The sequence below is a fragment of the Acomys russatus genome, chromosome 13 (genome assembly GCF_903995435.1).
Source record: "Acomys russatus chromosome 13, mAcoRus1.1, whole genome shotgun sequence".
Taxonomy (NCBI): Eukaryota; Metazoa; Chordata; class Mammalia; order Rodentia; family Muridae; genus Acomys; species Acomys russatus.
In genome coordinates this window covers 47,623,358-47,638,527 of record NC_067149.1, presented here as the reverse complement: position 1 = coordinate 47,638,527, position 15,170 = coordinate 47,623,358, and the positions used below count along the sequence as shown (strand labels likewise).

At 40.3% G+C, this 15,170-nt stretch overlaps 1 protein-coding gene and 1 pseudogene across 1 annotated transcript in view; both read right to left on the bottom strand.

The window, feature by feature from the left end:
• Kdm5a (lysine demethylase 5A) overlaps positions 1-15,170 on the bottom strand; it is a 78,323-nt gene that overhangs the window by 21,903 nt on the left and 41,250 nt on the right. Inside the window, 6 exon segments of the mRNA XM_051155258.1 lie at positions 2,754-2,892; positions 7,609-7,964; positions 10,276-10,390; positions 13,042-13,192; positions 13,981-14,105; positions 14,553-14,734. Of these exon segments, the coding sequence (XP_051011215.1) occupies positions 2,754-2,892; positions 7,609-7,964; positions 10,276-10,390; positions 13,042-13,192; positions 13,981-14,105; positions 14,553-14,734 (1,068 nt within the window).
• On the bottom strand, positions 10,972-11,458 carry LOC127197372 (peptidyl-prolyl cis-trans isomerase FKBP2-like; annotated as a pseudogene).

The window sequence follows — 15,170 nt, the reverse complement described above, 5'->3', positions numbered from 1 at the left end:
CCTCTCAAGTGCTGGGATTAAAGATGTGTGCCACGATCGCCCAGCAAAGAATTAAGTTTTTGAATGAACAAGTTACCAAAAATTTTCTTTTAACAATAAAGGCAGCGGTAAGATAAAAAGTATTGCCGAGCATGGTGGCGCACACTTTTAATCCAAGCACTTGGGAGGCAGAGGCAGGCAGATCTCTGTGAGTTTGGGGCCAACCTGGTCTACAAACTAAGTCCAGGACAGCCAGGGCTGTTACACATAGAAACCCTGTCTCAAACACACAAAAAAAAAAAAAAAAAAAAAAAAAAAAAAGTATTTCAAAAGACAAGGTGAAGAACAGAAATATATAAATGTAATTAGAAATGAAGAATGAATTTGCTACTAGATGCAAAAAAAATCTTTTGTAATTTTATGAGTATGGCTGTCTTGCCTGTATGTATGTGTAGCATGTGAGTGCTCAGAGTCCAGAGGTGCTGGGTCCCCTGGAACTGGAGTTACAGATGACTGAGCTGCCAGGTAGGTGCTGGGAACTGAACCCAGGTCCTCTGAAGAAGTAGTAAGTCCTCTTAACCCTGAGCCATTACTTCATGCCCCATAAATAAAGTCACAATGGAAGAATGTTTACTATAAAGTGGAAATCCATTTTACCATTACAACTCCAAATAAATTTTTACGGACATATTTTAAAAGCAGTATCTTAGACTGGACAACCACCTACTGCTTATGTTATACAATGAAAGCTATGAAGAACTATTTTCCTCCCAAATTCATGGTGTGTTAGTACTTCCATGTTATAAAATCACTACTGTTTTCAGAACCATTATACTACATTCTAGTAAAAGGTTATTTCTTGTGTAGTAACTGATATACTTGCTTAAAATTTTTATGTTGAAAGATATGCTGATACATCTGGGAAAATAAAAACAGGAAGTCTATGAATTTATGCCAGAAATGGTGGTACATGCCTATAATCCCAGCTCTCAGAAGATAGGAGGTAGAGTCAGAGTTCAAGGCTCACCTCAGCTACATAGCAAATTTGAAGCAGCTTAGGCTATATGAAACACTGTTTCAAAAAAATAACCAAATAAATCTATGAATTCTTTAAAATAATAACTCAGAGACTGGGGACCTGAGCAATGATTCAATGATTAAGAGCTTTCTGTTCATGCAGAAAACCCAGGCTCAGTTAACAACACCTACATGATAGCTCACAACAGCCTATTACTGCAGGGCCAGGAAGTCTAATACACTCTTCTAGTTTTTGTGAACTTCTGCATGTATGTGTTACATGTACATACACTAAGGCACGAATACATAAACAGTGATTTTAAGTAATAATATACTATGTTATTATGAAACACCATATTGGCATAAAGCACTAAGGTACCAGAATAAAAAGAGTTAGCTAAAGATATAAATAAAAGTGCTCAGATAGTGACAGGGTCAACAAATAATATTTTCACTTACTTACTTACTCTGGTGTCAAACTACTGTCCCTTGATTACAGAATAACTTGTAGGTCCACCTACAAGTCATGTAACCTGAAGAGTTGTCCTAGTAAAAGACCTGTTCACTTAGAATCTCCGAATCAGCACTCTACCAAAGAGAAGTGTATGCATAAGGTTACTGTGCTGATTTCTGTAGCCCCATATCTGGTTGCAATCCTTGTTCTGAGACTCTGCTGTCTCAATGTTGTGTAAACACTGCTCCCCAACTGTCCCCTGCTATGCCAATAAACCAGCTTACAGGAAAGATAATTAGGCTCATAGCCACAGACAATAAATAATTCTGCCTAATGAATTGAAAGTGCTTTGACCAAGGCTCTAAAAAAGCACATTATCTAATGAAAGAAAATGAAAAAAGTATGGATAAATTTTGTTTTTTTTTTTTTTAAAGACAGGGTTTATCTTGTAGCCTTGGCTGTCCTGGACTCACTTTGTAGACCAGGCTGTCTTTGAACTCAGAGATCTGCTTGCCTCTACCTCCCCAAGTGCTGGGATTATAGGCATGTGCCACCATGTATGTATGTATGTATGTATGTATATGTGTGTGTGTGTGTGTGTGTGTGTGTGTGTGTGTGTGTGTGTGTGTGTGTGTGTATATATATATGCTTTTTTTTTTTTTGAGAAATTTTTGTTTTGTTTTGGTTTGGTTTTTCGAGATAGAGTCTCTCTATGTTAGCCTTGGCTGTCCTACACTCACTTTGTAGATCAGGCTGGCCTCGAACTCACATCGATCACCTGCCTCTGCCTCCCGAGTGCTGAGATTAAAAGCGTGTGCCACCATGCCCGGCTGATAAATTTTGTTTTTAAGTTGGCAGTTTCAACTTGAGATGGGAGAACACCAAACTCCATCAACTTTCTTAACTAAAACTAGTAACCTTTAAATATTTATTATTTATTCTGAATTTTAAAATCAGAGGAAAGGGCTGGAGAGTTAGTTTCAGAGGTTAAGAGCACCGTCAGCTCTTCTGAAGGTCCTGAGTTCAATTCCCAGCAACCACATGGTGCCTTACGACCCTTCTTGTGGTGGGCAGGCACATGTGTGGGCAGAATACTGTAGAAATGATAACTAAATCTTAAAAAAAAAAAAAAAAAAAAAAAAAAAAGTTAAACATTATAAAAAATAAAGTAAAATCAGAGGAAAGAACAGGTGAGCTCCAGACACTTACTTTACTATACTTATTCTAATAAAGTAAGTTTTATACAATTTGTTTTTGAGAAGGCATTTACCTGATAGGTAGGCTAATCTGAATGTTTCTTTACCTGAATAGCTTCCACTTTAGCTGTCCATTCACGAGCCTTTTGTAAGGCTTCTTTTAAGGATAACACATTGGGTAAAAAGGCTGGAATGTTCTTGGCTTCATTCACAATATTTTCTAAATTTGCCATACTGTGCCGAGGTCTAAATGAACAATAAAACAGTAAGATACTAAGTAAAAGTCCAATTACTGAAAGAACTAAAATAGCATTTTATAATGCCTAAGTAACTCATATTCATGAACTCACTTATTTCTTTCTTTCTTTTTTTTTTTTTTTTTGGGTTTTTCGAGACAGGGTTTCTCTGTGTAGCCTTGGCCACCCTGGACTCACTTTGTAGACCAGGCTGGCCTCAAACTCACAGCGATCCGCCTGCCTCTGCCTCCCGAGTGCTGGGATTAAAGGCATGCACCACCACGCCCAGCGAACTCACTTATTTCTTATCACACTCCCATAAGGCAAACAAAGCAGCTACCAAGCTACCATTGTTATTTCTATTTTACAGACAACACTAGAGTTCTCATAAAATAGTTGAATTTAGTACAAGACACACATGATGTATTGAATCAGAATGATCTTGGCTCCAGGCTCCTTTTACTACTACTCTGCCTCTCTACACTACCTGCAATGATCAGAGATGGGCATGGCTAACAATACAGGGAGCAATAGAACAGAAACCACTAATGCTGGCTATCTACTTTCCTTCAACTACATTCATTAATATGTAATTATTCACTGATGAACAAAACTAAGACCTCATTCTCATTAGTTAAAATCTAGGACTTATACTGGCACTGGAAACTAGGAACAAATTACTTTAGGCTCATAGGCACAGACAGTAGTAAATAATTCTTCCTAGAAAATTTAAAGTGCTTTGACCAAGGTGCTAAACAAGTATATTATGTAATGGGGAAAAAAGTACAGACAAACTTTGTTAAGTTGGCAGCTTCTGCTTGAGATGGGAGATAGTGTGGTGGATGCAGGGAACATGTGGAGTATGAGTGAGCATGAAATATAAGAATTTGGGCAGTAAACACATGCAGAATCCTGAGTCCCACACATCCACTATGTAGCAATGGGAAGTCTCACCACTCATGAATTCCATGTCAGGAGGCATTCCAGGTATTGAAGACTGTCTATGAGCCAGAGTGACTTTTGTTTTGTTTTCTTTTTTAACTCATAAGTATTTTCAAACTTGGAAGGATGATTTCATGGGTGTGTGTGTGTGTGTGTGTGTGTGTGTGTGTGTGTAGAAAGGTTCTTATATAGCTTAGGTTGGCCTTGAATTCTTTATCCTTCAGCTTCTACTTCTCAAGTCCTAGGGTAAGCCACCACATCCAGACATGGGAAGAGGACTACTAATAAGGACATATGAGTTGTGGTGATAGGCACAATGGTAAAGGAAAGGTGTCATCAAATAGAGTAGGAACATATATGGACACACACACACACACACACACACACACACACACACACACACACACACGTAATTTCAGTATGCAGGATGCAAAGGAAGGTGGATTTTTCTAAGCTCAAGGTTTATAAAGCAAGTTCTAGGCCAATCAGGGATATGCAGTGAGACCCTGTCTCAGAAAAACCAATAAAACAAAAGCAAAATAGGAGTATTTCATTGACTTAATAGGTGAAGGAAGGCTTCTTAAAAATAAAATGATCCTAACTTTTCTTATCCTTTTAAAATAAGACAGTAAAAAACAATGGTGGTGACAAGCATAGTGTAGAAATATATCACAGAAAAAAAAAAAAAAAAAAAAAAAAGAAAGAAATATATCACAGATGGTACAGGACGAGGGAACGAAATAAATAGACAAAGTATGAAGAAAGAGGATGAAATGCTTGAGGAAATGGGACTGGGGTGGAAGATGTGAATCACTATTTGAAATATGCAAGAATAATGGCAAAAGATGAGACTAGATATAAAATCAAGCAATGACACGACCTCTGTTGGGGGAAAGATTTTTGAGACAGTTTCTTTGTGTAGACTTGGTTGTCCTATAACTAGCTCTGTACACCAGGCTGGCCTAGAACTCACTAGAGATCCACCTGCCTCTGCCTCCTGAGTGCATCACTTGGCCAAACACCACCACCTTTTCTTTTCTTCAAGGCATTAAGTATCTAAAATTCATTTATCCAGGCCGGGTGTGATGGCACACACCTGTAATCCCAGCACTTGGGAGGCAGAGGCAGGGGGATCACTGTGAGTTCAAGGCCAGGCTGATCTACAGAGTGAGTCCAGGACAGCCAAGGCTATACAGAGGAACCCTGTCTCAAAAAAACAAAAACAAAATAAAATTCATTTACCCACTTTCTCTCCTCACTAAAATATTAGCTCTATGGGAATTGGAACCTTTTGGGTCTTGTTCACTGCTGTCCTCACAGTGTAGAAATAGTATGTGATATGAAGTAAGTACTCCACAAACACATTACAAAACTCAAGAAAAAATATAAGGAATATTATAAGTAGGTTAGTGGCAATAGACTTAAAAGACAGACAAAAACATACTGAAGTAAAAATCAGAGTTTAGTGACTAATCAAATATAGGCGATGACAAGCTTCAAGAACAAAACAAAACAAAACACACAAACACACACAAAACAAGGAAATAATGCAATGTGCAGGCAAATGAATGGAACTAGAAAAGATCATCCTGAGTGAGGTAACCCAGACCCAGGAAGATACACATGGTATGAACTCACTTATACGTGGATTTTAGCCATATAATACATTATGACCATTCTACAATGCACAGACCAAAAGAAGATAAGTAACAAGGAGGACTCAGAAGTGGTTAAAGAGAGGGAACATGATAAGAGAGCAAGTATGGAGAGAAATGAGAGTCAACATCAGACCTGGAGTGAGTGGGAGCGAGAGGACAGAGGGCTTACAGAGAGAGGAGAAACCTTAGGCAGGGGCTTCTCCGTGACAAGCTGGAAACCTATGACAGGTTAGGCTCCAGGGAGGATATGAGGGTGACTCCAGCTGAAACTCCTAGTACAGCAGGGGTCATGAGGACTGAAGAGGACACCCTTTAACTAGACATGATGATTTCTAGACACAGAAACTTTGACCCAGAACTTGTACATCTTGTAGGACCAGAGATGAAAAAGATTGAGGAAATGTCCAGCCAGTGCCTGGACCAATTTGAGACCCACCCATGGAAGACAGCCAACCCCTGGTACTATTGATGATACTCTGTTGTGCTTACGGATGGTAGCTTAGTATGGCTGCCTTCTGAGTGGCATCACCCAGCAGCTGATGGAAACAAATGCAGAGACCCACAGCCAAACATGGGGTGGAGCTCAGGAAGTCTTGAGGAAGAGTGGGGTAAGGATGGAGGACACAGAAGGGACAGGAACTCCATGGGAGGATCAACAGAGCCAACTAACCAGTGCCCATGAGGGCCTGTGGAAACTGGGGCTCCAGCCAGGGACCATGCATGGACTGGACCTGGGCCCCTGCACAGATGTAGCTGATGGGCAGCTCGGTCATTATGTGGATACCCTAGTGAGGGAAGTGGGGCCTGGTTCTGACATGGACTCTGCTACCTGCTGTTTTGGCACTTTCCCCTGGCAGGACTGCCTTGCTGGGACACAGGCGAAGGGGATGCCTTGAGTCCTGATGTGACTAGATATGCTGGAGTGGGTGGGTGGGGTTCTTCCTCTCTGGGGAGTAAAGGAGGGGATATGGGGGAAATAGGGAGGGAGGGTGGGATCAGGATGAGAGGAGGGAAGGAGCTATGATCAGGATGTAAAGTGAGCAATTAAAAAAAAGACTTAAAGGTGGTGGTGGTGGTAGTAGTAGTAGTAGTAGTAAGAAGAAGAAGAAGGAGGAGGAGGAAGAGGAGGAGGAGGAGGAGGAGGAGAAGAGGAAGAAGGAGAAGAAGCAGCAGCAGCAGCAGCAGCTAGTGAGATAGCTCAGCAGTTAAGAACACTGGCTGCTCTTCCAAAGGTCCTGAGTTCAATTTCCAGACTACATGGGGCTCCTTTTAACTGTTTAGTTAAACAGTTTGTTTAAAACTATGAAGCTACCTCAAGTGTTTCCTATCAAATGCTTATACTAGTGTCTTGCCTGTGTGTATGTCTGCATTTGGATCCTCTGGAACTGAAGTTACAGACAGTTGTCAGCCACCATGTGGGTGCTAAGAGTCATACCAGAGAGCCTCTGGAAGAATAGCCAGCACTCTTAGCTGCTAAGCCAGCACTCTACACCATCAAGAAGCATTTCATAATTCTGATTTTCTAATTGTGTTAACAACATGGATCTGAAACAATACTATTTCCTATCATTTGTAGTTACTTAACAAGATCCACTACACAAGAGTGTGAACATATCTGAAACTCTCTACATGTAGGCTCATTTGATAACTAGTGATTAGTCAAGAAGGCACAAGACAAATGTAAGCTGATGAAATGGGCTTTTTGTTCCTCCATCTCATTCTACTTATTATTTTATGTGTATGAGTGTTTTCTCTTGCATATATCTATGTGCCCACTATGTGTGTACCTGGAGTGAAGGAGGTGAAAAGAGGATATCAAAATCTTCTAGGATTAATTTTACAGACAATTATATGCTGCCTGTACTGAAACTTGAAACTGAGTCCTCTGGAAAAGCAACCAATGCTCTTTTTTTTGTTTTTTTTGAGCCAGAGTTTCTCTGTGTAACCCTGGCTGTCCTGGAACTCTCTTTGGAGACCAGGCTGGCCTCGAACTCAGAGATCTGCCTATCTCTGTCTGCCGAGTATAGGTGTATGCCACCAAGCCAGACATAACCAGCACACCCAAACACTGAGACATCTCTCCCTACCCCTTTACTTAAGTTATTAAAGAGACAAAATGTGTTCACCTTGCCTGCAGGCAGACCTTAGCCTTCTCCTCCCATCGTTCGGAGACTGTAAGGAGTTCTTGTAGTTCAGCCATCGCCTTTTCCACAGCGTGGTGAGGTGCCAAGCCTACTCCTGAGTCTATCAATTTCTTCATGACATCTAAAGTGACTTGCTGTGGATCTGACAGGGTTAGTCTTACTTCATCCAGCCACCGAGCCTGCTGTAGCTCTTGCTTCAGCCGAGGCAGCTCAGGTAGTTCCACATAGAGACTAGCGCCCATGTCTATCAACATTTGGAGTTTGGAAGAATCTGGGGTTTCATCCATCATGGCCTCCTGGGCACGTTCATGAAATTCTTCTACATCATCCAGCAGATTCTGAAAAGGTAAAAAACAGACCAAAAATAAACAGTGAATTTTGTTTGAGCATACAGTTACTTATGGAATACTTGTTTAGTATGTGCAAGGCCTTGGGTTTGATCCCCAACTCTCAACACTACTATTAAAAAGAAAAAAAGAAAAAGAAAAAAGAGCAAATGCAAGAAATAGTGGCAAACTATCAATTTTCAGCCCTCTTTTTTGTTTTGTTTTTTCGAGACAGGGTCTCTCTGTGTAGCCTTGGCTGTCCTGGACTTGCTTTGTAGACCACGCTGGCCTCGAACTCACAAAGATCCACCTGCCTCTGCCTCCTGAGTGCTGGGATTAAAGGGGTGCGCCACCACGCCCGGCCTTTAAGCCCTATTATAATCTTTCCAGAATAGCACAAAAAATATTCAGACACTGGCCGGGCGTGGTGGCGCACCACTTTAATCCCAGCACTCAGGATGTAGAGGCAGGTAGATATCTGTGAGTTCTAGGCCACCCTGGTCTACAAAGTGAGTCCAGGATGGCCAAGGCTACACAGAGAAACCCTGTCTCGAAAAACCAAAAAAAAAAAAAAAAAAAAATCAGACATAATAAAATCCTTTTTGTTTCTGTTTTTTTTTTTTTTTTTTTTTGGTTTTTTTGAGATGGGTTTTCTAGCGCTGCCCCCTGGCTGTCCTGGCCCCAGACATAATAAAATCTTAAGTATGTTACCTAGTAACTAATTTCTTTCTCTATCTCCCCTCTCCTTTATTTAATTTTTGTTTTTAAGACAGGGTATCTTTAGCCAGGTGTGGTGGCCCATGCCTTTAATCCCAACACTCTGGAAGCAGAGGCCTCACTCTGTGAGTTCAAGGCCAGACGATTCTACAATGGGAGTTCCAGGACAGCTAGAGCTGTTACACAGAGAAATCTTGTCTCAGAAAACAAAAAACAAAAACAACAACAAAAGGATAGTATTTCTCTGTATATCCTAGAACTTGCTTTGTAGACTAGGCGGGCCTCCAACTCAGAGATCCACCTGCCTACACCTTCCTATCACTGGGATAAAGGTGTAGGCCACCACTGCCTGGCCACCTTTAAGATTTTTATGTGGGAGAGAGGTGAGAACAGGAAGATACAAGTGAAGGGATAATAATCGGATGTAATTTGAAGAAATTATTTAAAAATTTTTTTATTTAAAGATATTTTTGGGGGGGATTTCGAGACAGGGTTTTTTCTGTACAGCCTTGACTGTCCTGGACTCACTTTGTACACCAGGCTGGCCTCAAACTCACAGATATCCACCTGCCTCTACATCCTGAGTGCTGGGAGTAAAGGCGTGCGTCACCGCGCCTGGCCAAAAAAAAATTTTTTTTATGTGATCAGGGGCTGAAGAGATAGCTCAGTGGTTAGGAGCACTGGCTGTTCTTCCAGAGAACCTGGGTTCAATTCCCAGCAACCACATCACTGTCCGTAACTCCAGTTCCAGGGATACCCTCATATAGACATACATGCAGACAAAACACCAACGTACATAAAATAAAAATAAATTCTTTTTTTAAAGGCTTTTTTTTAAAAAAAAGATTCATTTATTTACTATGTATACAATGTTTTGCCTGAATGTACACCTGCAAGCCAGAAGAGGACACCAGATCTTATTATAGATGGTTGTGAGTCACTATGTGGTTGCTGGGAATTGAACTCAAGACCTTTAGAAGAGCAGTCAATTCTCTTAACCTTTGAGCCATCTCTCCAGCCCTAAAAAAAAAAAAAAAAAGATTTCTATGTGATCATTAAATAATAATAGTCCAAGAAACGCCAAAGCCTGATTGTAAAAGCTCGTACGTTATTGGTAACTTATCACTACACCCCTGATTCTTTTTATTAACAGTGCATTTAAAATACATTTGGGTTATATGGGGGCTCGGACCCAAAATGTGTATAAATAATAATTCTAAATTGGTCATAGTTCAGGATTTTTAAATAAAGCTAAGGGGCTGGATAGATGATGGTTCAGTGGTTAAAAGCACTAGCACTGGCTGCTCTTCCAGAGAACCCATGTTGAGTCTTAGCACTCACATCGAAGATAAAAACGATCTGTAGCTGCAGTTCTTGGGGGTCTGATGTCCTGGCCTCTACGAGTACCTTACACACTTGGTACACAGGTGCACACACACAGACAAAATAACTTGAAAGAAAGAAAGCCAAAAGACTGCCTAATAAGTAACCTTAGATAACATATATATGAGGAAAAGGAATAAGTAAAACCAAACACCAGTCTAAACATATAATTCTAAGTTGGAACAGAAGCTCATTAACAAAACAAAACAGATTAATGTTTCACCTTTACTTGTCGAGTTTGGCTGATGACACATGGAAGACTAAAGAGTTGCTGGACAAAGGCCTTCAATTCTTCTACTGTCAGTTTGGTCCGAGTCTTCCCACTATCTGAACTCTGCCTGATATGAAATAGTACAGAAAAATTACATAGAAAAAATACAGTCATTCTGATAGTAAATGGGGCTCCTACTCCCTTCAGAATCCAACACTTAGCAATCTTAGAATTCTAGTGTTGACTAAACCCCCACAGACAGTTAACATAAAACACAACTCACCAAGTAACAGTCCTTCTAATCTGTAACTGCTACACCTTTGAAACATTAAGTAAATTCCCATGGTGAAACATGATGCTCACTGAGAAGATGAAATCCTTGTGTCTTAAGACACTCACACTGGAAACAGGTTTTTCAGTTGCCTCAGACTAATGAACTCCCCAAATCTATCCCACATTATTATTTTTTTTTTTTGTTTCACTAAAGCTATTTTTATTTTCTTTGTATTCATGTTTTGCCTGCACGTATGTCTGTATGTCGTGAGCGCAATGCTCTAGGAAGGCAGAAGAAGGCATCAGATCTCTTGCAACTGAAGCCATGTGGGTGCTGGGAACTAAACCTGGGTCCTCTGGGATAGTCCGTGGTCTTAACACTAAGCCATCTCTTCAGTTTCCCTCAAAATGTTTTTGTTTATATTCTTGGGGGGGGCTTAAAAGTTGTTTGTTTATTTTGTTTTAAAGCAGTCTGGTCCCTGACAGGGGCTTCCTAACCCTCAGCAACTTGCTACAGTTCTGAACATCGCTCAGTCTTGAGCAGCAACACCTCAAACACCAGGGTTGCTCCACCTGGGATGTTTGAGAGAGCTTCCCACTCCCCATACCCTGGCTCAGATGGGATCACCAGCTTCCCCTCTTCTCCTTCACACATCCCCAGCAGCCCCTGGTCCCAGCCCTTGATGACCTGGCCAGTGGCAAGGAAGAAAACAAAGGGCTGGTTCTGTAGTAGGCTGCTGTCCCATCTTCTAGCTTTGCTGTGCAATGCATGTGTAAGACATCTCCCTTTCTAGACTTGATGGGACAGTGGCCCACACATTTTTTCACATCAATCTGCAGCTTCTGTTTGCCTTCGGCTTGGGGCTGTGGCCAGGGTACTGAGGCAAATGGACAGTATTGTCAGGACCCAGCTCAGCCTCATGTCTCTCCTCGCCACACCCACAGAGCCAATCTCATTCATGTTGTCACCTCTGCGCAGGTGTTCCCCAAAAATCTTTTACATAGGTACTTTTTTTGAAAAGAGCTGAGCACCAGGTGTGGTGGTGCATGCCTTTAATCCCAGCACTTGGGAGGCAGAGGCAGGTGGATCACTGTGGGTTCGAGGCCAGCCTGGTCTACAAAGCGAGTCCAGGACAGCCAAGGTTACATAGAGAAACCCTGTCTCAAAGGAAAAAAAAAAAAAAAAAAAAGAGTAAGGGCTGAGCACTGCCTGAAATGAAATAATATCGAGACATAGAAAAATATGGCCAAGCTTTTATGAGACTCTCAAAAGAGGTCAGTGTCCTAAAAGCAAGTTAATGTCCACTGAAAAATATTTCTAGCAAAGGTTCTCTGATTAGATTTAAAAAAAAAAAAAAAAAAAGAAAAAAGAAAAAAGAAAAAAGAAAGAAAAACAAAACAAAACAAAACAAAAAAAAAAAACAAAAAAAAAAACCACAAAAAAACCCCAAAACTTAAAAATCCAATGCAAAGAATTATGAGAAAAAGCTGTACAAATATTAAGAATGTATAGAATTTTAAAAAAAAAAAAAAATGAGGAAGGGGGGCTGGAGAGATGGCTCAGAGGTTAAGAGCACTGGCTGTCCTTCTAAGTCGAGTTCAATTCCCAGCAACCACATGGTGGCTCACAACCATGTATAATGAGATCTGGTGCCCTCTTCTGGTATGCAGGTGTTATATGCAGGCAAAACGCTGTATACATAATAAATAAATCTTAAAAAAGAAAACTCTGAACTAAATGAGAAGGAAATGGGAATTCCCTAAACAATAGCACACCTGAGATGTATGAAGAACAAGTCAAACAAGAGCTTGTTGAAGAATGTGAAATTAGAAATATAACTTCTCCTTAAAAAGTAAATCACTTCTAACTAAAAGTAAGAATAAAGCTAATTACCTGAACTAAAAATATTTTGTTCAGATCTTCTGTTATTACAAAACTTGACCCATGTTGTTAAGAGAGCTTAATTTGCACTTGGGAGGAAGAGGCAGGCGGATCTCTGTGAGTTCGAGGGCAGTCGGGTCTACAAAGTGAATGTAGGACAGTTAAGACTACACAGTAAAACCCTGTCTCAAAAAACAAAAAATAAACAAACAAAAGGCTTAATTTGCTGGGTGTTGTGGTGCACGCCTTTAATCCTACTACTTGGGAGGCACAGGCAGGAGAATCGCTGAGAGTCTGAGCCTATGTGTCTTTAGTTACTTCAGATAAAGATGAATATATAGCCCAGTCTTTTCTCCAAAGACACTACATAAACATCAGCATTGTTTTTCAGTATTGAAACTAGCAGGTGTATTTGCTATTTTATTGATGTAGTTTACAGCTAGCTTACATTTAAAAAACTGTTTACAATTTATGAGCATAGAGAAGTGGGACATGAAGAGGAAGATGGGAAGTTACTGCGGATGGAAGAGACATGGCCATAGCAAAAATAACACAGAGCCTTATAGGCCAATTAAAATAAAAAGAACAGAAATCCAGGAAGAATCCCACTCTTATTAATTTACCTGTGTTTTTGCTTTTTGCTGAGGAGCAGCTGAGCCACAGAACCACAGGTCTCTGCTTCTTTCACTGCATCCCTGAGCTTTCGAAAGAGATCATTCTCTGGGTATTTTCTATCCTCAGCATCTTCCAGCATCACTCTTAATTCAATCAAATCTGTAAAGATAAACACCATGATAGGCACAAAGGACTATTACACAACAGTCACAAAGCTCACCCAAGAGAGTCACTAACACACCAGTAGAAATGATGAAGCTTTGAAGTCTCCAGTATAAATGCTTCTGACAAGGTGCTTATTTGAAGACTTCACTCAAATAAGGTAAGTTTAATCTCTTGCCTTCACCCCTATTCCCTTCTTCCCTGTCCTTGTCTCTCTCAAAAACAGGGAGGCAGAGGCAGAGGCAGGTGGATCTCTGTGAGTTTGAGGCCAATCCAGTCTACAAAGTGAGTCCAGGACAGCCAAGGATACACAGAGAAGCATTGTCTCAAAAAACCAAAAAATAAAAATAAAAAATAAAGTTAAATAAAAAACAAAGACTTTCAGTGTCTTTACTAAATTTAGCTCTCTACTTACACCTACTACAATGTATCTGTCCCATTTTATGTCAGCCTTTTCATTTAAAAGTGATTCTCATTAGATGTAGTGATACAGTATTGTAATCTCAGTATTGACACCAAGGGAAGAAAAGTCATTAGACTGAGGCTAGCTAGGGCAACAAAGCACATTCCAGGTCACAGGAGATTATCTTAAAACTAGGCATAGCCTACAGCCATAGCAAACCACCATACCTAATATCTGATCTCAGAAGCTAAGTTATATCAGGTCTGTTTAGTACATGGATATGAGAAAGGTAAGTGCATAGTCCATTTGTTAGGATAGAATAAAAAGCAATTAAAGGTTTCTTTTAAAGTGACAGTTTTCATAATAAAGGAGGAAACTTAACCTTTCTTATGGTTGAAGCTAGCTGATAATGCTTCTGTAACACGGCTGACCCAAGTATCATAGGACTGTGCTCTCACTTTTACACCATAAAGTAGAGATGGGAGGTCTTCTAGTGGATAGCGGTACCTATAAAAAATAAAAATAAAAACCATATAAGTAAAGATTTCAAAATACAACAAGCTGGAAATAAGAGAAAAGAATCAAAGAAACTCACAGTTTTAATGGAGAGAGAGACAGACACAAGAAACATATGGCATTAACTGGCCATGAAACTAATTACAGTGAGGCTAGTTAGGGCTAATTTTAAAGGACTGGTCCTTCAATTGATAAGTAGGTATCAAGGAGAAGTTCCTTGTTTAGGAACAGGAAAGAAAGCAAAGAACATTAAGACTTTCTTTTTGTAAAAGATAATGTGTGACTGCTTTTACTCCAGCACTCATGAGGATCTCTGTGAGTTCAAAGCTAGCCTGATCTACATAGTGAGCTCCAGAACAGACAGAAAAACAGAGAGACCCTATCTCTCACGAACAAACAAAACAAAACAAAACAAACAAACAAAAACCCTTTAAATACCTAAGGCATTTGTTCTGCATGGGGCATGAGCACAAATCAGTTGGATGGTGCAGACATACAAGCCGCTCAGGATTACAGGAGCATGTGAGAGCTGAGAGAAAACACGTGGTTCGGCATGCTGAACACTGTCGCTCATCATCAGGAACAAGTTCAAAGACTTCTTCTTCTGACATCACGACACCCTAGAATATAAGTTGTATTATCAGATCAGGTCTCAATTGAAACATAAAACAGTAGCTTAAAAAAAAAAAAAAAAAAAAATCAGGCATGGTAGCATACTTTTAGTCCCAACATTCAGAAGACAGATGCAGGCTGATCTCTCTGAAAGTTTCAGGACAGCCAGGACTACATAGTGAGACTGTGTCTTTTAAAAAAACAAAAAACCTTAAAATTCTATCACTAGAAACAGCACAAAAAATTTAGAAAAGCGCTGGGAGTGGTAGCGCGCGCCTTTAATCCCAGCACTTGGGAGGCAGAGGCAGGCAGATCGCTGTGAGTTCAAGGCCAGCCTGTCTACAAAGTAAGTCCAGGACACCCAAGGCTACACAGAGAAACCCTATCTCTAAAAACAAAACAAAACAAAAACTCGAAGCTGAAAATAAATCTTCTTTATGACTC